The following is a 26,538-nucleotide window of genomic DNA, read 5'->3' on the forward strand; positions in this document are numbered from 1 at the left end:
AAAATGACCCAATGTACTAACTAATCTAGATGCATGTGAAGGGCAGACAAGCCAATGCCTTCCAAGAAGCTGAAGCTGTATCTTTGTCATACTTTGGTCAATCAGAATGATAATGTTTACATCCACGCTGCTCTCGTCTGGTACAGGGGGAAATCACTGCATACAATGCAGTGCATCGGAGAATCAGGCCCAGCACCTGCAGAAGATGCTGAATTGACAGCCCCAAAACTTCCCAATTCTGCCTCTGCTCTTACTTAATCTAATACACATCAGAGCTGCGACTGTTCCTCATTTCTTAGCACAGCAGCAAGCCCATTTCATCCCTGGTAATTTGTTAGGATTAGACCCCTGGATTCCATGTTGACAGATACTGGAACGAAAACAAAATGTGTCAACTGACTGCAGTGGGAGATTTATTCTAAAATTCTCTTTTTATTTTCTTTGCTCACGCAGGTACTGACTTATTCACACTAATTTCTAGGAGATGTCTCAAAGTGAAATGTATCCTGCGACAAATGGTAGCACCTGGGAAGGAGCGGGGAGGATGCATGGTGCTTTTAAAATGACATTTCTGCTCTTCGCGTCTCAGAGCTGCGGGCTCGGGTCTCTTATTTCCATGGTCATCTTACATGATGATGATAAAAAATTATCCTCCTAGTTGAGCTCCAAATTCCAAAAGCTCATCTGTTGCTTTTCTTCTCAGTCCTTAGTTACTGGCTGTAAGCAGGTAGCTCTCATCAGCTGCTCAGAGATCACTTTCCTAACTCCAAGAATTCTGCTGCCAAACCACTCTGGTTTGAGTCTCGTGAACGGATCTTCACCCAGGCATCAACTAGACACTCAAGTGCAGATCCTCAGAGGTGTTTAGGCTCCTAGCTCAAAGAAAGTTAGGAGCCTAAATTCTTTTGAGGATTTGGGCCTCATTGTTTTTTTTAATGACCCCCAATGATCTCCTCCCCTGCCTCCCTTGCTACCCACATAGTGTATTTCCAAACCCTGACTAAATTTTTACACGCTGGTGTATGAAGATAAAAGGCCTCCTGCCTTCCCTAATAGGAAATATTGCACTCAGCATCCAAAACTAACCTGCCCCCTGGATTCCTGGTGAACAATAAAGACTTCTTCAGATTAGGCTGAGATACTGTTTTGTAGCCCAGACTCTGAGTGCCCACACCACAATGCTGAAGGCAGGCAGTTCATAAATAAGTCTAATAGGATCACTACTTGCTGCCTCAGTGATGTTTTGCAAGGCCCTGATATTGCATTTGGTTTCACTTGTTCAAGTTTCTGTATGGCCTGTTCGTGTTCTGATTCATTAACAAACAAGAGGTGGTATGTGATTCACCGCTCATTTGATGCAACAGCAGGGCTAGCTCCTGGTATCACAGTAGTTTAGAAAGCAAGTGTCCCCAGTTGAGTGTTCTTTCCTGGAAGGGAAAGGGGCTTCTAAATGCAATGCTGCCTATAGCAAGATCAGCTGGATGACAGCTTGGCTCAACCAGAATGGCTCTGCCTTTGTGTTACATGCTGAAAGTCTTCCGGAGAGCCAAGCCCTAGCAAGCCATTAACTCAAATGACTGCTGTGTTGTCTCTGCATAAGAAAACAACTGAATATATTTTCCAGGGAAAGCATTATTAATTGCCTGTTACAGTAAAACTCTTTCAGCATCTTGCTGTTCACATCTTTGCTGTTTGATCTGCTATCCAAACTTACCAAGTGCACTGAAACAGGTCAAGTTCAGTGTTGATTACAACACCAATACTAAGGGTGATATCTGTTCAGCAGTGCAACATAAGATTTCAGTCGTCAGACATTGGGAAGGCTTGTCAGGACGCACTCAGACTCCCACTGACTTCAGTGGAAGTTGGATTGGGTCCTAAATGACTAAGAGAAATCTACTTTATATAAATGGATTTTCATTTGTCACTTGTGTCTGCCTTTACTGTGGATAATGTGTCTTCCTTCCATTTTTATTGTCTGCCATGCCATACTCTATGGTACCTGTAACAGTGTTGTTCCCCTGCATATTATGCTGGATGTAGCTATGAGTAGTGTAACAAAGAATCAAATGTACCTTTATGAACATACACATTAAATAGTAAGTTAACTCTGGCTTCTTGCCTTATTTCAGGGTGGGAAAAGATAAACAAGGTATTTTCCTAAGCCAAATAGGTTCTGCTACCATTGCTACCCCTGTGACACTTTCTGTATTTCTTTATCTAATCTCATTTCTACAGGCAAGTGTTCCGTGTTATTGCCAGCTACGTATCACCCACTGCCTTACTCTAGGAATTGCAACACAACTGAGACGACTTTGGGAATAATTAGGGAAACAATCGCACTAGGCACCCATCTCTGTTTGAAAAGGATTCTCCAAAGAGAGGAAAGACATTCTGATGGTCAACACCAGTGGGATTTCTCTAGGGGGTGTGGCAAATTTGCCAGCACTACTATGATGGGTCCCGTGCTTTCTGTTCTTGTGGGGGGTTCAGGATGCCGTTTCTCACCCCTAGTCTGGGGTATCAACTGTCCCACTGGTATTCCAGAGAAGGGGAATGGAGAGGGAGGGACCCAGGCCCGCCCTCTACTCCAGGTCCCCGCCCAGGGGCCCTAGGGATAGCAGCAAACCACTTGGACTAGTGATTCCTTTCCCTGGGCTACTTCCCTCTCTGGCCCTTCAGCTTGTGGGGCTTCCTGCCCTCTCTCTGCTTGGGACAGGTTTCTCCCAACCCCTTGTCTGTGGAGTCCCTCTGCTCTGTACAAGCCGGGTTTCCCTTTACCTAGAGTCTTGGTCTTCTGGCCTGCCACAGCACTTCTCCAAACTCTCATCCAAACTGCTCTCTGCTCCAGCACCAAACCACTCTGCTTCAACTCCTCCCAACTATCTGCTTGAAGCAGGAGGGTTTTATCAGGTGACTGGCTTCAGATGCTCTAATTGGTTTCAGGTGCTCTAATTGATCTATAGCAACCTTTCTTCCCTCTACAGGGAATGAGGCTCTCATCATCCTGGGGCTTGCATATCTCCCCTCTTATCACTCTCCTGCTGCCCTCTGGCCATGCTGTATCACAGGGGATAGAGCCAAAATTTAATGAAATTGGATTACTCTTTAGTGATCAAGATTTAAAAAAAAAGTGTAATGTTGTGGACCAAAACAGAATGATCAATTCAAGAATATACCATGGAATTACTAATCTGCAAAGACCAGACAACAATTGGCAACTTCATAAGCATGGTTGTTGAAAACAAGTCACACAATCTGTTTGGTTCAAACAGCCTGAGGTCTTTTATTGAATACAAGCATGCAGGGAGAGGGACATAAAGTTGGTCACACACAGATGCCAACCTGGTCTCTCTCTTCCCTGCCCCTATAATACCAGACTTATATAGGTCCAAATTCAAGCCAAATGATACATTTCCTTACCACTCAAGCATTATTAATAAAGCCTTATAAGGAATTAATGGAAGGGCAGTTTCATAATTAGCACAGTGCTGATGCACCGTGTTATTATCAAGATCTTATCAAGATCTACGGTTTACTGTGGCAGCGTTTTGACTAGGGACTTTTGCAGGGTGGAGGGTGCATATAATGGACAGCTAGGGACTTTTCTGGAGGCCCTTTGGTTCTTTTCTAGTTAGAGATTGGCCTAGTCCATTATCTGGGTCAAGTGCCACAGCCTAGCATACGTAAATGCTTTAGCTTAAGCCAAGTCTTACAGGATAAAGGCCTGTAAGCCTCTTGCATTACAGCTCTTGCATATGTTGCATATAGTGCATAGATTTTGCCACAGAATGGGATGGGGTCAGTTTCAACAGCAAGGTTAACAGCAATTTCCCCCACAGCATCCTATTATATTGTAAAAGTCCTGGCTTTGTTTATAGTAAATGAGAATGGGAGTGTTGTTCATTCTGGATGTACCTTGCGTCAGGAATTGATTAGCACCCAATGCTCCAGCGGTACAACGCACAACACAAGCACACTGCTTTTTGTGCTGTGCCAGGATAATGTCATTTACGTCCTGTAAGTGTCAACTCTTGAAGTAATTTGACACCTCTTTAGTGAAAGTAAAAGGGGATTGTTAAATACCAACACTGAAAATAAAAAAAAAATCCACTGCCCCGATGACTGGTTCTGAGGTGTCCATTTGGAAATTGCTGAATTTTGGCCTTTCCTCCTGACCAATAGAGCATGCTATTCTCTGCAGTGAGGGAGCCTCACTTCCCAAAGGGTCCAGCACCCACGTCTCCCACTGATGTTACCTTCAGCATCAGGCCCCAGGGTACAATTCAGATCCTTATGAAAGAGATGGAATCCTCTTGTCAATATCCTTTTGTTGCTGCCCCATGCTGAGATCCTTTCCAAGCTTTCATATTGCTCTTGGGAGATAATCGAAGAAATGTGTTTCCATGCTATAAAACTCCTGGGAAGGGTCAACCAACTGGTTTGCTCCACAGCTGCACATTTTCCCTAACTCGGGGTACGTCTGCACTGTAAGGTGGAACTGCAGCATATCTAGACGTACCTGAGGTGTGAGTGCAGCACATGTAGACGTACCTGAGCTAGCATTGATCTACCTAGATCAAATAATCGTGGCAGTGAAGCCATGATGGCATGGGCTTGCCACCTGAGTGCATACTCAGGGTCCCGCAGGGCTTGTGCAGCCTCCCTGCTATTGTTTGAGCTGGCTAGGTCAAAGCTGGCTTGGGTAAGTCTACAAGTGCTGAGTGTCACCTCCAGTTGCAGTGTAGCCCTAAACTGAAGTGTTTTGATTTCAGGAAGCTGCTCACCAACGCAAGAAAGTGAGGAGAATGTCATAGAAGGTAAGAGGAAGGGAAATCTCCCTCCCTGCCGTCTCTGCAGGGCGGGGAAGAGGAGCATCAGTCACGTGTACTCTTGCTGTCCATGGCCTTGTCTTTCTTGTCCCAAATGGGAGCCCATTATTCACTGCTGCTGCAGCTGCACTAGTGTGAGGGTCAGTGGAAAGCCCCACTGCACAAAGCCCAGGTCCATGGCCGTGGTGGAGGAAACCAGGTTAAGGTTAGAGGGATAGACCCTGCAGCTGCATGACTGTTACTCCAATCTGTCATCTAGAACATAGCCTGTGCCCCACAGGACACCCCTCTCTGCCAACCTATTCAGCATGAGCACAGAGAGTGCTGCAGTGCAGCAAGGGGCGGCCTGGGGGAAGGCCCTGCGGCACTAGGGTTTTAGACCACCTTCATTTCATTTAAAAGCTATATTTCTAGTTACAGGGCGAACGTCGGGAATATAAACTGAGGCCAGTGCTGCCTGCCGGAGTCTGAACATAACCTGAAACAATAGCCCTAAGCTAGGGGTTGTAAAGATGTGCTGGGGGTTTATGTCCCGCCTGCCCTTCCTGTGCTGCTAAATAGGACGGGGGCTCTGGTATGGAAAAATCCAGCAGGGAGCACCCAAATAATGAGGAGAATTGGTCCTAGCACTCATGTTTCAGTAGTGGGAAGCTTCCCAGCACGGGAGTCCATTACTCCTCTCCAGTGCAGCAGTCCCCAGCTGACTTGTTCTGCTCAGGGCTCTAAGCTGAGCACTCTGCTTGGGTGCAAAGGGAGATTCCTCTCTTCCTTTCAGCTAAAACAAAGGACTGAGTGCTGTAAAACTGGGGCAGTGATGCAACTGGATTTCATTTCACACCCTGTTAGGCTGTTTCACATGGCTCAGGTGTTTGGGTTGATGCCAGTGGCTGGAGCCATGTTTCCCAGTGACCCGGAACTGCAGCTAAATAGTTTTCCAGCGAGACACATCCTAGGGGTTTGTCTGACACACGCAAATGCTGCTCTGAATTCACCTTCATTCTCCCTGCAGCCCATTTACCCTGGTTCACTGCACCTCAGAGAGGCTGATGAGGAAAAGCACCAGGCAACGCTGATCTCTGCAATCGTTACACAGCTGCCCTTTGGACAACTACCACTTACATGGAAACGAGTCTTGGAATCCAGCGTCAGTGTTGTTGCAGCCAGGAATTCTGGCTCTGAGCTTGGTCTATGAGACTTGTGCCATCTGGATCCCAGTGGCGGGGCAGAGCTGTGTCACGGATTCAAAGTGGGTGAGGCGAGATGAGTTTCCTCTGTACATAAATTGAACATTAAATGTAGCAAGAGGGAGTCTGAGTCCTTCCTCTAGCTTTATGCCACGTAATGACATTGAGATGGGTGCGGAGGTTTTATTAAAGTGACCAGCTCTGCCACGCTATTGGTAGTAGGAAGTGCCTTGGCGCGCCACCTCCTCCTTCGTTCCTACGTGGTCATCCCCACTCTTTCCCTCTGCTCCCAGGCTTCCTGCCAGCATCCAAATGTGCAATTAGTATCGGCATGGCCCTGTCCCAAGACATCATTCTAACACCAAGTACATTAACAGGCTGCCTCAGATGGCTCTGCATACTCAAAGGGATTGTTTTACTGCCATTCACAGCTCTGCCAGCTTGTGCTTTACCACGAACTATGGATTAAGACCTATATATAAAATTGCTAGACATTACCGTCCCAAAGCAATTATATTTTCCAGGCACAGGGCAAAGGATGTGCGCACGAGTTAGCTGACCACCTTAAGATTTAGGACTCCAGTGCTCAAGCATCTGAATCTCTATCTTGTGTCCACACTTATGTCTGTCCAGTGTGAGTTAGCATGGCTGTAAATGACTGAAGCAAGGTGGCGAGGTAGGTCCAGCATCTCCCTAGGTGAAATCCACTGTGGCTCAGAGCCAGTACAAGTCTGCTGTGGTGCATAACCCTCCTTCTGGCCCTCAGCACCACAGTGAATTTCACCCTATGAGATGCAAACTAACATGTTTTCCCTTTAAGCTTCCATAGCTTGAACCTTGCCGCAGCCTTGGCCCCTCGTTGGGAGGCAGAATTCTTACATTTAAAGTGGCAGAGCGCAGTGAATAGAATCAAAGTTGCATGCACCGTGACCTGAGTTATCAACTTGAAAGGGCACCAAGGAACAGCCCCATGCAAAATGCACTGGTGAGGCATGAGCCACTAGGTTAGCAGCAGCAATGAACACTGTGCTCAAGCAAACCCAGCTCCCAGAATAAAGCATTTTCTTCCCAAGACTTCCAGAAAGGAGGTGACTGCTACTTCAGTGCCACACACCTTTTCCTGGCAGCCTCATGGGAGCTTTACAAGGGGCCCCTTTGTCCGGCCAGCTGACTGAAGGGAGGGCCAATGGGTTATATCAGGAAAGAAGCCAATTCTTCAGCAGGAAGAACCTGGTTTTGTGTTACATGTCTTACTGAGTTTGTCATAAAAGAAGTAGGGTAAAACATAAAGGCCCAGACTCTCTCCTCTGCTGAGAACGACGCGGGGCAGATTTGGGAGCAACTGAGAGCTGGCTCCAGCTCTGAGTTTTCAGGGAGTACCCGCACTCACTGCTGCTTAGAGCAGAACTGCCTACGGCGCCTTTAAATTATGCAGGAGACAAAGGTCCCCTGGCCTTTGACATGCCCCCTACACTAGAGCACAGTGGTGCAGTTTCCATAGGCGCCAGGTATGTTAGTTTGATATGAGCTGAGACCAACGCCGCGGTGGGGAATTCTTAACAGCCCCGATCCAGCTGTTTTCTAGCCTCTTTCCACCACCTGGATGGTTTGAAGATCCCAGAATATGTGTGTGTGTGCGCGCACATGTATACACATAGATGTGCCTTAATCCTATGAGAGAGGATAAACTTAAACTGGGAGCCCTAATCTTCCAAGTGCTCAGATCCTATTTAGACACATCAGTTTTCTTGAAAGACATCCATTTTTATCACACACTTTATTCAGTGCAAAGGCATCTGAAGGAAACCCCCAGCAATCAGGAAGAACTTTTGGGCTAGATTGTACCGACTGGACACAGCCTGTTGTATAGTTAATGGAGAGCCACCCACCTCTGGACAGAGCACTAGCTCAGCTTGCCTCCAGAAGGCCTAGGTGCACACAGCCTGGGCGTTTGCTACTACGTTCTTCTCGGGTGTGCAGCTTGCTGTGCTCATGTGGTTGGTTTGTTTTGCTGCTTCTTCACTCCACCCCTTGACTCCAGGAACAAACAAACAAAACCGTGAGCTCCTACTGGATTTGGGAAGAGGGGAAGGTGGGCAGGGGCTCAGCTCCGGGACCACCTGCTCACTCTTTGTGAAACTTGATGGAAAAATGCGACCTTAGCCCCAGAGGCCAATTTCCAACCCCATTGGCCCATATGTATAGCTAGGGGATGAAAAGCAGGGTTTTGTGATGGAATGAGCAGGCGCTGAGGATTAAAGATGAGCTCAGGGGAAGCAGATATTTCTTTTTAACAAGCAGAGCTTTTCCTCCTTGTTTGTCTGGGAGGCCTGGAGAGAAAGGAGCGTGGAGCCCGGTTTCCTCCCATTTTGAACATTCATTGGTAGTTTGGTTTCAGGGGAAAACACCATGAAATGGCCTGTGATACCTTTGTCCTCACCTGGGAGATGGATTCCAGATGTTGGTGGAAAGCGGGCTTGTTCTACTGAGAAAAGTGGGAAAGACCAGGCTACCTGTCAAGCTCTTTAAAGCAAAGCATGCTGGGAAGGGGAGGAGTCTGGAGCCTTTATAAGACAGGCGCTTTTGGCTCTTGCATAATATTTGGGGAAAGAGAACCAGAAAAAGGGGCGCTGAAAAGGATGTTAGTAGAGTATTCCTGTGGCACTCTACATGTGAGGGATTTGCTGCTTGAGCAGGTTGTCCTCTGTATATTGGAAAAGATTTTGGGGACTGCTCGTCTGTGGGGTGAACTGTCTGAGGACTAGCTCCGTAGTTTCTAAGACCCTGCTGTTCTCCTGGTTCAGCTTGACTCATCCATGGGCAGTGAGATGTTTGTATTGACACATGCTGTAATCTTTCATAGAATCATAGAATATCAGGGTTGGAAGGGACCTCAGGAGGTCATCTAGTCCAACCCCCTGCTGAAAGCAGGACTGATCCCCAATTAAATCATTCCAGCCAGGGCTTTGTCAAGCCTGACCTTAAAAACTTCTAAGGAAGGAGATTCCACCACCTCCCTAGGTAACACATTCCAGTGCTTCACCACCCTCCTAGTGAAAAAGTTTTTCCTAATATCCAATGTAAACCTCCCCCACTGCAACTTGAGACCATTACTCCTTGTTCTGTCATCTGCTACCGCTGAGAACAGTCTAGAGCCATCCTCTTTGGAACCCCCTTTCAGGTAGTTGAAAGCAGCTATCAAATCCCCCCTCATTCTTCTCTTCTGTAGACTAAACATCCCCAGTTCCCTCAGCCTCTCCTCATAAGTCATGTGTTCCAGACCCCTAATCATTTTTGTTGCCCTCCGCTGGACTCTTTCCAATGTTTCCACATCCTTCTTGTAGTGTGGGGCCCAAAACTGGACACAGTACTCCAGATGAGGCCTCACCAATGTCGAATAGAGGGGAACGATCACGTCCCTCGATCTGCTGGCAATGCCCCTACTTATACAGCCCAAAATGCCATTGGCCTTCTTGGCAACAAGTGCATACTGTTGACTCATATCCAGCTTCTCGTCCACTGTAACCCCTAGGTCCTTTTCTGCAGAACTGCTGCCTAGCCATTCGGTCCTTACTCTGTAGCAGTGCATGGGATTCTTCCGTCCTAAGTGCAGGACTCTGCACTTGTCCTTGTTGAACCTCGTCAGATTTCTTTTGGCCCAGTCCTCCAATTTGTCTAGGTCCCTCTGTATCCTATCCCTACCCTCCAGCGTATTTACCTCTCCTCCCAGTTTAGTGTCATCTGCAAACTTGCTGAGGGTGCAATCCACACCATCCTCCAGATCATTTATGAAGATATTGAACAAAACCGGCCCCAGGACCGAACCCTGGGGCACTCCACTTGATACCAGCTGCCAACTAGACATGGAGCCATTGATCACTACCCGTTGAGCCCGACAATCTAGCCAGCTTTCTATCCACCTTATAGTCCATTCATCCAGCCCATACTTCTTTAACTTGCTGGCAAGAATACTGTGGGGAAAAGTCTTTATTATGGGGAAAGTGCTGGTGACTCCTAATACCATCTCAGGTTCGACTTGTCTTGCTCATCGTTGTTTTGTTTATAATTAGGGCTCTGGGACAATCATGATTTCATGGACTGGGCAGAAATCACTAAATTAGCTCAATACTGAGTGCTCCCTTTACCAAAGGTGTGTCTGTGCCTTAGCTTCTTCAATCATGTTACTACAGTAAAAGCTGTGTTATCTGGCCCTGTACCAACCGGAGAGCTCTATAAACCAGCATTTCTAATCTTCATAGACAATCCGTTGTATAGTCAGGTTGGAGTGGGGCTGGCAGGCTCCCTACCTGGCTCCGTGTGGCTCCCCAGAAGTGGCGACCAGTTCCTGATGCTCCTAGGTGGAGGCATGGCTAGGTGGCTCTGCGTGCTGCCTCTGCCTGCAGGCACCGCCCTCACAGCTCCCATTGGCCGTGGTTCCCAGCCAATGGGAGCTGCGGACCCAGCACTCAGGAGAGGGTGGGTTGGGGGCAGCACACAGAGCTGCCTAGCCACACCTCCACTTAGAGAAGCAGGGACAGGTCACCGCTTGTGGGGAGCCACCCAAGGTGAGCGCCCCCCGGATCCGGCACCCTGAAACCCATTCCATGCCACAACCCCCTGCCCTGAGCCCCCTCCCCACCCAAACTTCCTCCCAGAGCCTGCGCCCTGAACCCCTTCCTGCACCCCAGCCCTGCACCCAAACACTCTCCCTCTTAGTTAACTGGAATTTTTCACTTACCGGCACCCCCCATTCTCCCAACATCCCGGATAAAAAAGCTTTTACTGAATATGGGAATCATCTTCCAGTTTTTAAAGTACATTTCTAGCGCTCATGGGTTCAGAGAAGCTTGAAAATACAAACCCTGGAGACTCAAACCCAGGAAGGCCAATAAAATCCCAACATTGCCTATTTCTTAATTTAAAAAATTCTCATGATGTTTTGGGGCCTGATACATGTTTGAGTGGTTGGGATTGGTAATACGGTACTGCTACAATTGTGGACTTCAAGTTTGTGACATACCATGGTAGAATCCAGACTATGGAGTGACAGTCACCCCACCTTGTAACTTGGGGTGCCCTTTACAATGGCTTGCTGCTAGTGCCTCCAGCCTGGACTGCTCACAAACAGCCTCCAGCATGCAAGTCACTCCCAGCTATGTGTGTGTGTGTGTGCCAGCCAGACACACCTTGGCTCTTACCATCCTTAAAGCTTACTCCAGGGTGACCCCACCACACTCCCACTATCTGATTCCTGCCCCCTCCCCACCCCAAGAAATGTATGTCCTGTTCCACTCAGCCCTCTCCTGGACAGTACAAATACTGTACATTGAGTCCGTTATTCCTTGTTACCCCAAATGGAGTTATCCAGACTCTTCAACTTGAACACACTGGATCAGATGAAACAAGTGTATTAACTACAAATAAATAGATTTTAAGGGGGGGTGCAAGTAATGAGGCATAAAAGTCAGAAATGGTTACAAGATAAATAAAGATAAAATGCTTACTGGTATCTACTTAAAAAACTATCTTAGCTGCAAAGCAAATTTTGTCACCATATGTTCCAGCCGATTACTGACCAAACGCTCAGGTCAGGACCCCTCCCCCAGAATCCAACCACTGCTTCCTTTGTCTCTTCGGGTGCAGAGAAGGCGGCAGGGGTGGGGTGGGGGGCTTGGGGTGTTTGTTCCTCCTTTTTATAGTTTCTGTCCCAATCTTGAATCATAGAATCATAGAATCATAGAATATCAGGGTTGGAAGGGACCTCAGGAGGTCATCTAGTCGAACCCCCTGCTCAAAGCAGGACCGATCCCCAATTAAATCATCCCAGCCAGGGCTTTGTCAAGTTTGACCTTAAAAACTTCTGTGGAAGGAGATTCTACCACCTCCCTAGGTAACGCATTCCAGTGTTTCACCACCCTCCTAGTGAAAAAGTTTTTCCTAATATCCAACCTAAACTTCCCCCACTGCAACTTGAGACCATTACTCCTTGTCCTGTCCTCTTCTACCACTGAGAATAGTCTAGAACCATCCTCTCTGGAACCCCCTTTCAGGTAGTTGAAAGCAGCTATCAAATCCCCCCTCATTCTTCTCTTCCGCAGACTAAACAATCCCAGTTCCCTCAGCCTCTCCTCATAAGTCATGTGTTCCAGTCCCCTAATCATTTTTGTTGCCCTTTGCTGGACTCTCTCCAATTTATCCACATCCTTCTTGTAGTGTGGGGCCCAAAACTGGACACAGTACTCCAGATGAGGCCTCACCAATGTCGAATAGAGGGGAACGATCACGTCCCTCGATCTGCTCGCTATGCCCCTACTTATACATCCCAAAATGCCATTGGTCTTCTTGGCAACAAGGGCACACTGCTGACTCATATCCAGCTTCTCGTCCACTGTCACTCCTAGGTCCTTTTCCGCAGAACTGCTGCCTAGCCATTCGGTCCCTAGTCTGTAGCTGTGCATTGGGTTCTTCCGTCCTAAGTGCAGGACCCTGCACTTATCCTTATTGGACCTCATCAGATTTCTTTTGGCCCAATCCTCCAATTTGTCTAGGTCCCTCTGTATCCTATCCCTGCCCTCCAGCGTATCTACCACTCCTCCCAGTTTAGTATCATCCGCAAATTTGCTAAGAGTGCAATCCACACCATCCTCCAGATCATTTATGAAGATATTGAAAAACACTTCCAGCTGAGAACCAAGAGCCAGAGCCTACGCGGAAGGATATTCCCTGCTGGTTGCTGGGTTTTTTCACCTGGTTGAGTGCTCTTTGTCTTTCCTTCCTGGTTGATGACTGCTTAAATGCAAATTAAGCAGTATGCACATTCCTTAGTTTAGGACAAACCTGTTTGTCAACTTCTGTTTGGGCAGGTCTGTAAGGTTTGGTTAATAACATCATACAGGTGAATCTTATAAATTCACATACAATGTTGTCACATACAATATTGACCAGCAAATTACAAGTTTTCAAACGATACCTTACAAGGCATACCTCATACAAACATTATTGCAATAGTGTGTAGGGTGTGAACATGGGTATATTCTGTCACAAAGTTACATTAAGGGCACTTAGAGCTTATGGGATAGGCAGAAATTTTGCGACAAAGAAATTAATTGTTTGATTATCTTAATGAGTAGAGAGGGGAGACTAAAGCAGCAAGTACTTCAAGAATACCGCGAATTTCTAAATCGATTCAATTCAGTCATGTGCATGTACCTATTTCATTCACTGTCTGCCAATTCAGTGTAATTGCATTTTACTAATATAAATGCTCTTGGGATATTCAAGTTTGCAGGCTTGATACATACAGAAAATGAATTTGAATCACTTTGTCACTTAGCACTGGAAATCTAATTGCAATGGCTAAATTAATCCAGTCAGGGAACAGAACCAGTACCACATGATGCATGTGACTAGTTGCAATCAAATATAGCTCGAATTTCAAATTCTAGTGTTTGTGTTTGTAAGTGTTTGTATACATTTGAGAAAATAATGATCTGTCCATGAACATTCCATAAGAGGAGGCAAATTCAAAAAAGATTGCTTTGAATTATTCACTCAAATCTGCTCAGTGCAAGGATACCTGAGTGATTTGTTGGCAGTCAGGAGTCCATTGATAAAACTTAACAATTCTATTGCATCTTCCAGCCAAGGATCTCAAAGCACTTTGCAAATGCTAATGGACTAACCTTCACAGCCCCCTGTGAAGTAGGAAAGAATTCACGGTCCCCTCTTTCCAGATGGGGGTAACTGCCACAGATTTTCTGAGCATGTGATGCACCTTCTCTGCGCTAAAGCGAGGATCAGAAGCCACAGCTGAGGGGGGTTTTATATGCTCCATGCACCCAAGAGGGAAGGAAAGGATTGGTGCAGGGCCTAGGAAGCACATGGGAGCTGATCACACTCACTACAAAGACTTTCCCTCAGAAGAGATGACTGGCTGGGAGCAGAGGCCCTGATCCGAGGTCCCAAATGGGCTGTAGCTGTTCAGAACCCTTCCCCCACATACCCTGGCAAAGGTGCAGTTCTCACAAAACTAGTCACTGCAGATTGGAGGTACTAGAAAATGGAAGGAGGTCTCACGCTTGGTTCACTGTACTCAGGAACTTATATGGCTCCCATGACCACAGTATCCGAGCACCTCACAGCTCTGAATGCACTTAGCTGCATAACACACCCTGTCAAGTCTGTGGCAGAGGGAGGGACTTGAACTCTGGTATCCTGAAGTCAAAACTAGTGCTCTAACCACTCTCCCTCACCTATTTTTTTGCTGTAAAGGGAAAGTGGGTAGCCCTCTGCTGTGAAACTGAGAGTCTGGAAGTTGGGACAAGAGGCTCTTCCTGTTTGATTTGCCTGTTAGTAATAAATACACCAAACTGGAGGGGGCGAGCCCAGGCTTCTGTGATAACTTTACAGAGATAGGATTGGTGTCGGAGTTCCCCACGATGAATTGGAAAGTTTATTGACCCAGATGGTGCTCTGAGCTGGTTATTAGCAAATCTGTAAGACGGGTCCCTAATGGGCCATATCACCTAAGCAGTTGTTTGATGCCAAAGCACAAACCTGGAACAATTTCGTAAAGCTAATCACTCCGAGTCTTTCAATGAGTCACAATTAAGCAAACACACTTCTATGCTGCCTTTTGTCAACAGAGCAGATAGGGACATTGAAGCAACTTTTGTGGAGGGAGGACAGTTCTCAGAGCATGGGAAAATGACTCTGCAGATGGACCCACTAACAGGGGGAAGAGCCAGACAGGTGTGAGAATAGCTGGTAGGTGTTTTTCAAAGCTCGGACCCCCAAGGGCCGCATTCAGTTCCAGCTTCAAGCTGGCCTCCAGTTCTGCCCACTTTGGCATGCACAACTGGCTGTGCCCCCAGAGTGAGCACTCAGTCATTTGGCACAAATTGTGCCAGTGGGCATGCACGCCGGCTGGCTGGGGATCAGAAGACTCCTGACTTCCATTGAATGGAAGTGAAGAGCCTAAATGCCTTTGAGGATCTGGGCTTGGGTGCCCAGCTGCCTGGCTTTCGTGTGTGGTGGCTGTCAGCTCGTCCGACGCACCAGGGTCCTCCAGAGAGAAAAGCATGAGCTACTCCTGCTGCTTGGGCACGAGAGCCAGGCTCTAGCTGGGAGCTGTAAGGGACCCCCACCCTTTGTTGGTTGGCACAGCAGGTTGCAGGTGGGCAGAGGGTTGCTTGCAGAGTAGGTGCGAGCCAATGTTTGCATGCTCAGCCTTCAGCATGTTTACGGCTTGCCAGGGTGGGAAGCTGCTTCTGCGGGAGCTGTTACAGGTCTGCGAGGTGGACAAGGATGGGCTCATAGTCCCTGCACATACTCCTAAATTTTCCTTACCCTGCCTTGCTCACACCGTACTGCTTCCCACTTTCTTACCGCAGCCCCATTGCTCTGCTCCCTCACCTCTGCGCAACAGACCAGCCCATCTCCTGCCCCCATGTCTCCTGCTATGACCAACAACACTGAGCTCGTCCAGCCAATAGCCTCATCTCTCCTATCCACAACTTTATTGCTTCCACCATGAGCACTTGTTATGGGTATAACCACAGCCCCAGTCATGGGCCAGGCCCCCATAGTGCTGGGCGCTGTGCAAACACAGGGAAAAGGATGGGCCCTGCCCCAAAGACCTGACAAGCTAAGCATAAGACAAGAGATGACAGAGGGCTGGAGGCAGATGGGGATACAAGGAACCAATGAGACAACACAAATCCTGCTTTCTTCTTGACCAGCACCCTCTATCAGCCATTTCCTTTGTCCTCTCCTGAGGCTGGAGAGCTCTGTGCAAAATGTACCTTCTAAAGTAATTACAGCATTTAAAACTGGCTCGTAAAATTTCAGTTAGTAGGGGTATTGAACAATGTGTCCATTTTCCAAGTTTAATTTATAAAATGTCCTTTAGAATGTGGTGGGAGCTGGTTGCTAGAACACTGGCCTGAGAGCCAGGAACTGCTGAATTCTATTCCGGGTGCTTTCCCTGAATTCCCTCCGCAGCCTGACACAAGTTGCTGCACCATTGAGCTTCTCCATCTCTACCATGTGGCTACAAATGAAATGTCTCTCCGGGGAGGGGTGAGGACAGATTACTGTTTGTTTGCTGTGCTAAGGGAAGATTTTTGTAGTGCATGGCAGCAGGATGGCCATGCAGCTGCTGTCTAACCCACGGCAACTGTTCGCAGGAATTACTTGGTTAGTTTCCCCTTTGCTTTTCTGTTATATTACACATGTGTATTTGGCATGAACAGCTTTGTATTTGGGGCACTAAAGACATGGTTTGGCAAAGGGGACATGTTTTCTGGTAGTGAGCTGGGCTCTATCAGATTTCATTTGGCCTCTTACTGGCTGTCAGAACAGAACCCTGATACCATAAAGGCTAGACTGTAGACATAAGGGAATATGCTGCGTGTTCAGCAGAAGCACCAGAACTATGCTGTGCCAGAACCTGGGCCTGATCCTGAGGTGCGGGGAACCTATGGCGCCCTTTGACTTCACTGGGCATTGTGGGTATTCAGTAGTTCGGAGTCTAAAGCAATGAGTTGGAAAGACATAGCAGCAGGTCTTGGACAGCTGTGACCCAGGGTCTCTTTACTTACTGCTTTGCTCAAATGCCCGAAAACTTGCCCTCTGGGGCTGTCAAATGGCTGACTGCTTGGATGGCTTGCTACGCTTCACTTAACCATCGTGCTTCGAAATGTACCCAGTATGAATGCCTGCAGTGATCAGACAGATAAGTCATGCCAGCTGGGGCTACTTCTGACACTGAGACCTGTTGACAGTTTCCAAATGTCCAGCACTAGCAAGAGAACCTACCACGCTGACTGCTAGCCGCTTCACACTTGGTAGAAAAGACAAGAGCAGGAGTTGCAAATTAAATTAGTAAAGTATCTTTTTGTTTGGAAAAATATGTAGCTATCCTGTGTGATAAGCTGTGTTCCCCATACTCACCCTGAAGGGGTTAATGTAGGCCAGAGGTGCCAATTAACCGATTAGGTTGCAAGCTGAGGGAATTAAGGCTGAGAGGAAGGCCTTAATTAGGGGATGCTCACCTATGCCGGAAAAGGTGGGGCTTCTATAAAGCCAGGGAGCTGATAGCAGATAGGGGCTGCAGGGCAGTAGTCTGCAGTCACTCCTGGGGGAGAGGTGTTTGGGGCTCAGGGAAAAGGCAGCAAGATTCACGATGGTGCAGAGCTTGGCTGTGGATTACAGGGTCCCTGAGCTGGAACCCAAGAAAAGGGTAGGCCCAGGGTCCCCTATTAGCCTAGGGCAGTGAATGGGAAGACTGCCTAAGACTGCTGCTGAGGAAAGACTTTGATACCCCCCAGAGAGTGAGAGGCCGGCAGCAGGGCATGCAGTGAGTAGCAGAAGGGGACCTAGAACCTGGAAAGAGCTAATCCCCAGAGCGGACAGGAGGAGGCTCGACCTGTGGTGTGTGGACCCCGTGACAGTCTGGGGAAGTTGTCTTTTGTACCACTTGCAAACAGGCTGAAATTTATGACCATCATGCTACTCACAATGCTCACACACAGCAAGGAATGCACATTACTTATAAATCAGACTGCTGCAGTAGCAATAGGGCAATGACAGAGAAACTCTTGTAACGTGCCAATAACTTAATTTAGCAACAGGAAGGCTGTCCAGAGTGTACCAATGACAGAAGGCTTTCAACAGAGGGCAGAGTGAGGGTTGACTGGGTGTCACCTTGAAGACACTGGTTGGCTACTGTTGATTTTTTTGGCATAGGGAAGATGTGTGTGGGAGAGGGTGTGGGTTTTAGTCTAAATTTCCAGGCTCTTATGGGCATTGATTTGCTTATTTGCTGTTAACAGCCTTAACTACGTAAACTGAAACATACAGAAAACAATATACCTACAAGAGTGTATATGCCCTGCATATTGGACTACAGAACTTTGTGAAAGTTAATAAATATAGTATTTAAAAAATCTGTCCCTTGTTTCATACTTGCCAATTCTTTAGATCTCTAGGTTAAAGTTTGACTCAGCAACAAAACTAAAATGTGTCCCCATCACTCCATATCAGAGCTGATAACTGCTGAGCATGCAGAAACAGCAAACACAAATATTTAAGTTTCAAAGGCAGCTAGGTTCAAAGAAATAAGAACTGAAAGCTGTGGGATTCTCATGCACCCTCTGATGTTTCATAAGGGTTGTACGGTGTTATCAAGGTTTTGTTTGAGGTTATAAAATGTTTCCAATGCTCCACGTTCAAAGTCCACTTCCAGGAACACGAATGGAAATTGTGAGTGCCTTCTCTGTATCAACCCAAACCTTTTCACACACAGGAAGCCAGGTCTTACCTATAAATACTTGTTCAAGGAGCTAAACTAAATCCTAGTGAAGGCAACAGAAAGGCCATAAAAGAACAAGGCAGTAACTTTGTTGGGTGCTTCTATAAGGCTTATGAAATATAGAACTGATTTAGGCTGTAACTCTTATGAGAGGCATACCCTCAATTTGATAGCTATGGGAGAATACGCTCTCATCTGGTGGCTGTCTGAGTTTGCCTCCTGTTTCTGGCATTTCTGTTTTTTCGCTGTTCTTGCCCATGTGAAGCTCTAAGCCTTCAGCTGCTTTGCTCCTTGCTAATCTTTAAAACAAAGGGCTCACCCTTGGTGGGCCAGAGCTCACCCTCTGCTCTTGTTGATGATGAGGGCACGTGTCACATCACAGGACTGAATCTGAGGGGAGAGAGAGAGAACAATCACGGAGAAGCCAGAAGAACAAGCATAGTCGATCCAGCTCTCTTCCACTGCATACTCCATCATAGGGACATGTAGGGCAACAATGTTCCGACGTGTTTGCAGGGAGTGACTGTGGGCTGGTCAGAGCAGACTTTTAGCCAGTTTCTTAAAGGGAACATGAGCCTAATCCAAAGCCTATTGAAGTCAATGGGAGTCTTTCCAATGGGCTTTGAATCAGGCTTTATAACCTTTGTGGCTGACTTTGGTTTAACCAGTTGAGTCATAGAATTACTGTTTCTGGATTCTGCCCAAGCACAATAGTGCCACTCTTCAGAGGCTCTAAGGAGGAAATCTACCATGGAGGAACAATAAAGAGGCAGAAGGTTATTGGCAAAACCAACAGTATCTTCTTAGGAAGCTATGCAGGGAGAATGATAGTTCTAAATGCCTGAGATGATGCAACTGGGCATGTTCTCAGAAGTGTAAACATGCAGTAATGCCTCATGATTTACCCTTTTAGATGACAATGTATGTTAATTATTTAAACTTCTCTCCTAAAGGGAAATTATTGTTCTCTCAATTGTCTAGGAAAGGAGTAGTCTTGATTGCAGGGAGTGAAACTGGCCTGCAAATTGTTGCCTAACTGAGGGCTATTAAGTTCCTTAATTTTCTCTTTTCATAAAGGGTGCATATCTCTTCATTGCAGAAATGAAATTGGATACAAAAAGCTCCCCAGAAATCTTGGCATCTGGAATTTGCTGGTAGGAGAGCTAATGCACAACAGTTAAATTGCCTTAAAGTATCTCTTTTCCCCCTTAAGTTTCAGAAGATTTAAGGATATCCTGAAAGACAGACTCAGTTCTTAGAGACTAACCAATTTATTTGAGCATGAGCTTTCGTGAGCTACAGCTCACTTCATTGGATGCATACTGTGGAAACTGCAGAAGACATTATATACACAGAGACCATGAAACAATACCTCCTCCCACCCCACTCTCCTGCTGGTAATAGCTTATCTAAAGTGATCATCAAGTTGGGCCATTTCCAGCACAAATCCAGGTTTTCTCACCCTCCGCCCCCCCCACACACAAACTCACTCTCCTGCTGGTAATAGCCCATCCAAAGTGACCACTCTCTTCACAATGTGTATGATAATCAAGGTGGGCCATTTCCTGCACTTTGGATGGGCTATTACCAGCAGGAGAGTGAGTTTGTGTGTGTGGGGGGGCGGAGGGTGAGAAAACCTGGATTTGTGCTGGAAATGGCCCAACTTGATGATCACTTTAGATAAGCTATTACCAGCAGGAGAGTGGGGTGGGAGGAGGTATTGTTTCATGGTCTCTGTGTATATAATGTCTTCTGCAGTTTCCACAGTATGCATCCGATGAAGTGAGCTGTAGCTCACGAAAGCTCATGCTCAAATAAATTGGTTAGTCTCTAAGGTGCCACAAGTACTCCTTTTCTTTTTGCGAATACAGACTAACACGGCTGTTACTCTGAAAGACTCAGTTCTGTTTCCGAAGACATTTTTGTTTGTGTCCATAAGATTTTCTATCAGTTGTGCGAGTTCAGGCTCTCTTTGAAAGTCTCCTAGACCTTCCCAAATCTGATTAAGTTGGAAATACTATCCAGATAGTACAGAAATGCCATGAGTTTTCTCTCTCTGGCCCTGACAGAGAGAGAAAACCAAAAAGTTAAGGCTATATTTCAAGTGCTCCATATTGGCCTAGCTCTGTTTCCTTGAAGTCAATGTAACTCCCATTGGCTTAAGTGAGAGCAGAGTTAGATCAACAATGGAGTACTTCTGAAAAAAATCAAATGGTTTAACTTTTTGATCTTTCCACATCTCCCTTCATGCCCTAAAAAGTCTGGTTTTGGTTCTATTTGCCAAATCTGATGGACACAACTATACACCTGCCTTATGATTAGTTCATAGCATTAAATAGCTAATAGTAGAGTCTTTTCCCAAAGATACTCGTATACCATGTAGATTCTTGTAGGCGAACTTCTGAATTGAGGTACATAATCCAGGTAGGCCATAATGCAAATCCGCTTCAGAAACATATGTGCTGTCCAAAGTCATGTGATACATTTTATGTAATTACTTTGGGTTTTTACTTTTTTTCAACTGATTTTTATAAAGAAACAGTGAAAAACAGAACAAGGTGAATGGCTTCCAGATTGTGTATGTTTCCAAAACAGCACGCTACCTGGGATCTCCAATAGAACTGTACAATTTTACAACTCATCAAAGCTGCAGGAGCAGACAAGACAAAACCACACAATGCTACAAAGACATAACTCGTTAAGGTGGGGGTGACAGTAATAAATGTATTTGTTTTTAATACAGTTGAAAAACAACCTTGGGTCTGGATGTTGAACGCTCTGAGGTGTTAGATCTAAGTTCAAATTACAACCACCATCCTAAATTCAGGTATGTTTAAATCATGAGTCTAGTTTTGGGCAGTCTCTAGTTCATAGGCAGTATGCTGGGGGCTATCAGACCTTCTTCACTTTGAAAGGCAGAGCTCATAAGCGTGATGGCTGAACTGGCTCGACTTCTGCAACAGATCTGAGCAGAACCCTTCAGATCTTCCTTTCTACTTCTTCAATGGATGAGTGTCTGGTCTGTGACTTGGGAGAATGAGGTTAGCTTCCCAGCCCTGCCACAGACTTCCTTTGTCCTCTCCTAGGTGTCCACTGTTTCTTTCCATTCTTCTAGTTGTAGACAAGATTCCTCTTTCACACCTCCAGATTTCTGAGAGTCTTCCCCCAGGTCTCCCTGTACCCATCCCTTATCTCTCCCAAGGTTCCTGCTCTTGCTTCATCAGACTCCCCCATGCCCACTCCTTTTACCTCTGTCCTCTTGGGGTGTCTCTCTCCACAAGCTACCTCCTGTATCCTCTCCCAGTGCTCCTGTACCTGCCTTCATCTGGTTCCATCTCCCTTCCCCACTACAGATCCCTTCTGTCCTGTACTCCTGGTCCGTCCCATCCCCACTAAAGATCAACACCCCATGAGTTCTACTGATGCCCCCCAAAAGTTTCTTTCCTTCTAGGAGTCCTTTCTTCCCACCCACCCTACAGCTACCTGTCTCCTAAAGGGTAGAGAAGCTGCTGGTGGTGGCTGACTCCTTGACTGGCTCAGCTCCCTCCTGAAGGGCCAGACAGCAGGCTACCTCTGCCTCACTAGCTTTTGGCTCCTCTGGAAGGGCAGGAAAAGAGCTGGGCTAGCTGCAGAGAAGCTCTCTGCTGACCTTCTGCCTAACCAGGAGTGGGGTGGAACGGCCTTTGCTGGCAGGATGCTGCAGTGAGATTCCTGCTCTGGCCAGGAAGTGAACCGCTGTTAGCCAGCTAGCCAGAGGGAGGAGAGCCTAAGGCTCAAAGCAGCCACCTCAACTGCACACCCCACCCCTTCCTTCTTAAGCAAGCCAAAAGCTGGGGAAATATCAGGGTGGGGAGAGGGGTAATTTCACCCTTCCCACTGCTTACAATAATACCTCTGGACCCAAGAGTCAATCTGTGGTTGGATATCTAAACTGAACGCAAACTTGCCTCATCCTTAAATTTACCAGTTACTAATATCTTGAGCAAAACCAGTTTTGCTAAACTTCAAAAACTACTGGAGTGTATAATGTATCAACCGAGACACAGGGGAAATATTTATATTGAGCTCATTACAGACTTAATGAGCCGAACTTCAGGTAGATGAAATGCATAGGGTCCACGTTTACTAGGCAAGCCAGAACCAGGCAGAGGAAGTTTTTATTTCAGCAAGCAATTATTTCTGAGCACCAATAGGCACCTCTCCTATCGCCGCACAGGGACTGTCTCATTGTAGCTAGGATAAGACTGGAATCTTCAAAACACTCTATCAATTCCTTTGTTGCAATTACTATTTATTTTATGATGGTGCTTGGCATTTCTATGGCATTCTACCTGTTCAATCCCGTGGACGAACAGTACGTGTTCAGCCTGTCTGAGGTAGATGGGTAAATGTTGCTATTTCTCAGCTGGAGAAACTGAGATGATGTGACTCTGAGATGGGGGACGTAACTTGCCATGGTCTCGCAGTGAGTCATTGTTAAATGATACCCAGGGCATGCAAACTCCTTATCCTGAGCTTGGTACTCCAGAGCGCATGGTCAGAACTCTAATTTTCCTGTGTGTTGCATTTCGCTGGTTCTCTTATGGCTTTTGGGAGCTACCCTGTAGATGGCACATTCACTGATTTTGGAGAAAATTAAACGGCTGGTGTCCAAATCAGGCTTCTGAGGAGTTCCCTCTAGAACCCAGGCAATGTACTGTATCTCTGTGGCACAGCAAAGCCAGTCTCCAGTTGGACAGAACGCAGCATGGCCTTGTTTTAGACATGCCTCGGTTTGCGGTAGTTCAGGGTAAAAATCTGGATTACAGTGTGACATCCAGTTGGGAGGGGGTGTGATGATGCTGCCCATGGGAGCCAGCTGAGGTCACTCAATTAGGGTGAACTGCAAACAGAATGGGGCAGACAAACCCCAAAGGCTGGTGGATATTCCAACACTTAGATTTACCCAGCCAGCCCAAAACAGCTTCTATAGCACCTCCCTGGTTACTCAGAAGTCCAATTAACGCAGTCTTAAAGTGCCCAGCCTCAGGCCTCCCTCCAGACACACATGTCAGAAACGATGCTGATGACTGAAAATCTTAGCTCATCATATAACAGAAAAGGTTCTTCCAACCCCAAAGGATCAGCCACACACCCAGGTCCAATGATGACTTAGATCTTACCCCAAATACACGCTATTAGTCCATTCTTGTTAACTAAACTAAAATTTATTAAAAAAGAAAAGAGCTAGAGCGTCGGTTAAAAGGTCAATATACATACAGACTTGAATTCAATTCTTGAGGTTTAAATACATAGCAGGGTTGAGTCTGTAGTTGCCAAAAGTTCTTTTAGAACTTAGGTTATAGTCCAATGCCATATTCAGGGTGACTGCAGTCTGGGGAATGACTGGGGATTTCAATTCTTGTGGCTTAAGGTTTCCCTCTCTTGAATCCCCAAGCAGATCTGAGGATGGTGTCCCAGGATTTTTATACATTTTCCAGTAGCCTCTTGGCCTGAGAAAACAATCCACGTAACTTTCTATCTCCCAAACATCATGGCAATTAGCACAGGGTAATTTATCCATTGAACAGTTCAGCTACAGGTTACCACAACCTTCAAAAAGACATACAGACAAACCCTAATACTATTTTACTCAAATATCTTCCTAAATGCTAATACTCCTTTTTTGATCTTTGAATCAAAGCCATAATAATAGACAAGAATTGTTTGCTTACATCACAAGACCCGAGCAAACAGCTACCCTTCTATCTCTAACCATGAAGGCTTGCATTTCAAGCTCTTTTCATTTACATATCTTCCCAACCAGTCTTTAAAGTTCGGCCCTAGGTCAGGTCAGTCTGAGTTAATTAACTCTTTCTGGCGCTGTGTCACCTTTCAATGAGATATTATATTACACTCATAACGTCACAGGGGGAAGTTCGCAACTGCCTGCCTGCAGTGTCATGGGTACTGGAGTTAGTGGCTTCTGACCTCTGTTACATGAGGGGAGTACTAACCTTTTTACATCCCTGATCTGCACTGGGTAGCAAGAGCCAGGGGGAGTTCAAACTCTTAACAGCATTGCTGTGTGCCACTCCTGTATGGCATACTGTAACAATAATACCTAGCTCTTCCATAGCACTTTTCATCAGTAGATTTCAAAGTGCTTCACAATCCTTAGTATGGGTATCTTCATGACCCCCCAGCGAGGCTGGGCAGCTCTATTATCCCCACTGTACAGATGGGGAACTGAGGCACAGAGATGCAAAGTGACTCACCCAAGGTCATATGGTCTGCGGTGGAGCAGAGACTCATACCCAGATCTCCCAAGTGTAGCTTTATTATTAATTTGGGTTGCAAAATGCACTTGTTGCTAATAACAGGTTTGTTCTTTGGTGGCTACATAGAGATTAGTGAAGAAGATTACTGGTGGCATGCAGAGACTGAGTTTTATTAATACCACAATCAATGGAAGCAAAGTTACAAAAGTAGACAAACAATATGAGAATAACAGCAGAGATGGTATCCCTTATATTCACGAATCTGAGGGGCTGTGGTTCCCTTTAAAATGAGATTAAGCATGAACATTGATTCCCTTTTATGCACCTAATCCTTATCCCCACCTATTTCCGAGACCATATTTGATGAAGTCCTGGCCTCTTGTCCATATTTGTCATTCCTGCTACCCATTTTAGGGGTTCTGACAATTGTCATGAGCATTTGCTCAGCTAGAAGGTACTCTGAGCAATGCGGTTAAGGAAGTCTTTGCTGATTGGTTAAATGCCTTTGATCATGCTGACCGTGAGGTGTTGGTGGTGGGTCTACAGTGTCGCATAGGGCAGATGGAGTCCCCCTAGAGTGTTTCTGGCCCTTTCTTTCAAGTTCCCAGAGGCTGCTTCTGAGGGCTCTGTTATGTAAGGTTCTGTCTCATCACCTCACCTGCTTAAGGTGTATGTGAGGCAGCTAGAAGGATTATCCAGGCAACACAAGACCAGTGGTACTGAGGGCTGATAGAATCCACCAAGCCTTGTTTATCCCAGCCCCCAGCAATCTAATGTAATGTTTCTCCCCCCTCATTTTTGCAGTACTTATTAAATCTGGGCTTCTGACCAGTCGGTATTTGACATGCAGCTGTCTATCAAGTTCCCTTGTGTCCTCTATGTTCAGGAAGGTTAAATGAAGACTCAGCCGCCAACAATTGTAAGAATAACCCTGCCATTTTCAAGACCATGTCAGAAATCTTAGCCGTCAGATCTGCAAACTTATTGTGTATCGGGCACTAGCTTAATGCACAGAATAACATCCATGACAGACATTACTGCAGATAGGCTTGTAAATCACTTGAGCACCCTTGAAACTTTTACCCTCTAGCTCTCACTGAAAGTTAGTGAGAGTTAAGCACCTACATTACTTAGGTGCTTTAGAAAACTTTACCCAGACTTGTTGGGTGGCTTTGCTGTGGTACAGGCACCAGAGCTGCCTCGGACATCTGATAATCTGAACTGAAGGACTGACTGGCGCTTAATCACTTCGCTTTTGGCATGTTTGAGATCACATCCCATGAACCTCTTGATTAGCTGCCTTCTGGCAAAATAGAAGCACGAAGGCTTTAAATCATTTGTAAACTGAGCTGTCATGTGTCCAACTCCTGTTGTCTCTGATTCCACCCTGTAAACTCTTAGAGCTTGACCAAAGATCTCTAACTTTAAAAGTAGACTAAATATCCATAATTACTCTGCTGCAACTGAGATCTGCTTACTTCAGCATCAGAGGGTATCAGGGAGCTGGTTTGGGCCATATTTTCTTTGCTTAGCTTGGTTCTAGACTTGGTAAAAGTTAGAGCAGCATAGGGGCTTCTTTAGTCTGCACCAGCTGGCAGTGGTCCTTGGCAGGACTGTCTGCAGCTGATGATAGCCAGAGTGCAGCAGTGCCCTGGTCATGCCCCTGCCACCAGCAGCACATCCCTTACACCTGGGCCAGGTGCAGGGGTGGCTTAAGAATTGGCCAGACCAGCTTTACATGGACAAAAAAATCCCCATGCCAGGGGAATTCTCTGCTGCCCAAATGGGACCAGAATGTGGACCCTTTGTCTCTGGAGTGGTGCAAAGGGGCTGGATTAGGTCTGATTCAGTGGCTTTAAACTGAAGAGCAAAGGCTAGAAGCAAACCGTTATAACTGGACGTGGAGCTTGTTAGGAGCTGTATTTCTGATGCTCCCTGACTTCTCTGAT

General features: G+C 46.4%; 2 protein-coding genes across 2 annotated transcripts in view; both read left to right on the forward strand.

The window, feature by feature from the left end:
- Positions 1-2,042, forward strand: part of TRPM8 (transient receptor potential cation channel subfamily M member 8) — a 116,349-nt gene extending 114,307 nt beyond the window's left edge. The window contains exon 27 of the mRNA XM_074968163.1: positions 454-2,042. The gene's annotated coding sequence lies outside the window, so the exon portion shown is untranslated. The remainder of the gene's footprint in view (positions 1-453) is intronic.
- A 15,159-nt stretch (positions 2,043-17,201) lies between these two features.
- Positions 17,202-26,538, forward strand: part of SPP2 (secreted phosphoprotein 2) — a 35,566-nt gene continuing 26,229 nt past the window's right edge. The window contains exon 1 of the mRNA XM_074968282.1: positions 17,202-17,258. Within this exon, the coding sequence (XP_074824383.1) occupies positions 17,202-17,258 (57 nt within the window). The remainder of the gene's footprint in view (positions 17,259-26,538) is intronic.

The sequence above is a fragment of the Natator depressus genome, chromosome 11 (genome assembly GCF_965152275.1).
Source record: "Natator depressus isolate rNatDep1 chromosome 11, rNatDep2.hap1, whole genome shotgun sequence".
Taxonomy (NCBI): domain Eukaryota; kingdom Metazoa; phylum Chordata; order Testudines; family Cheloniidae; genus Natator; species Natator depressus.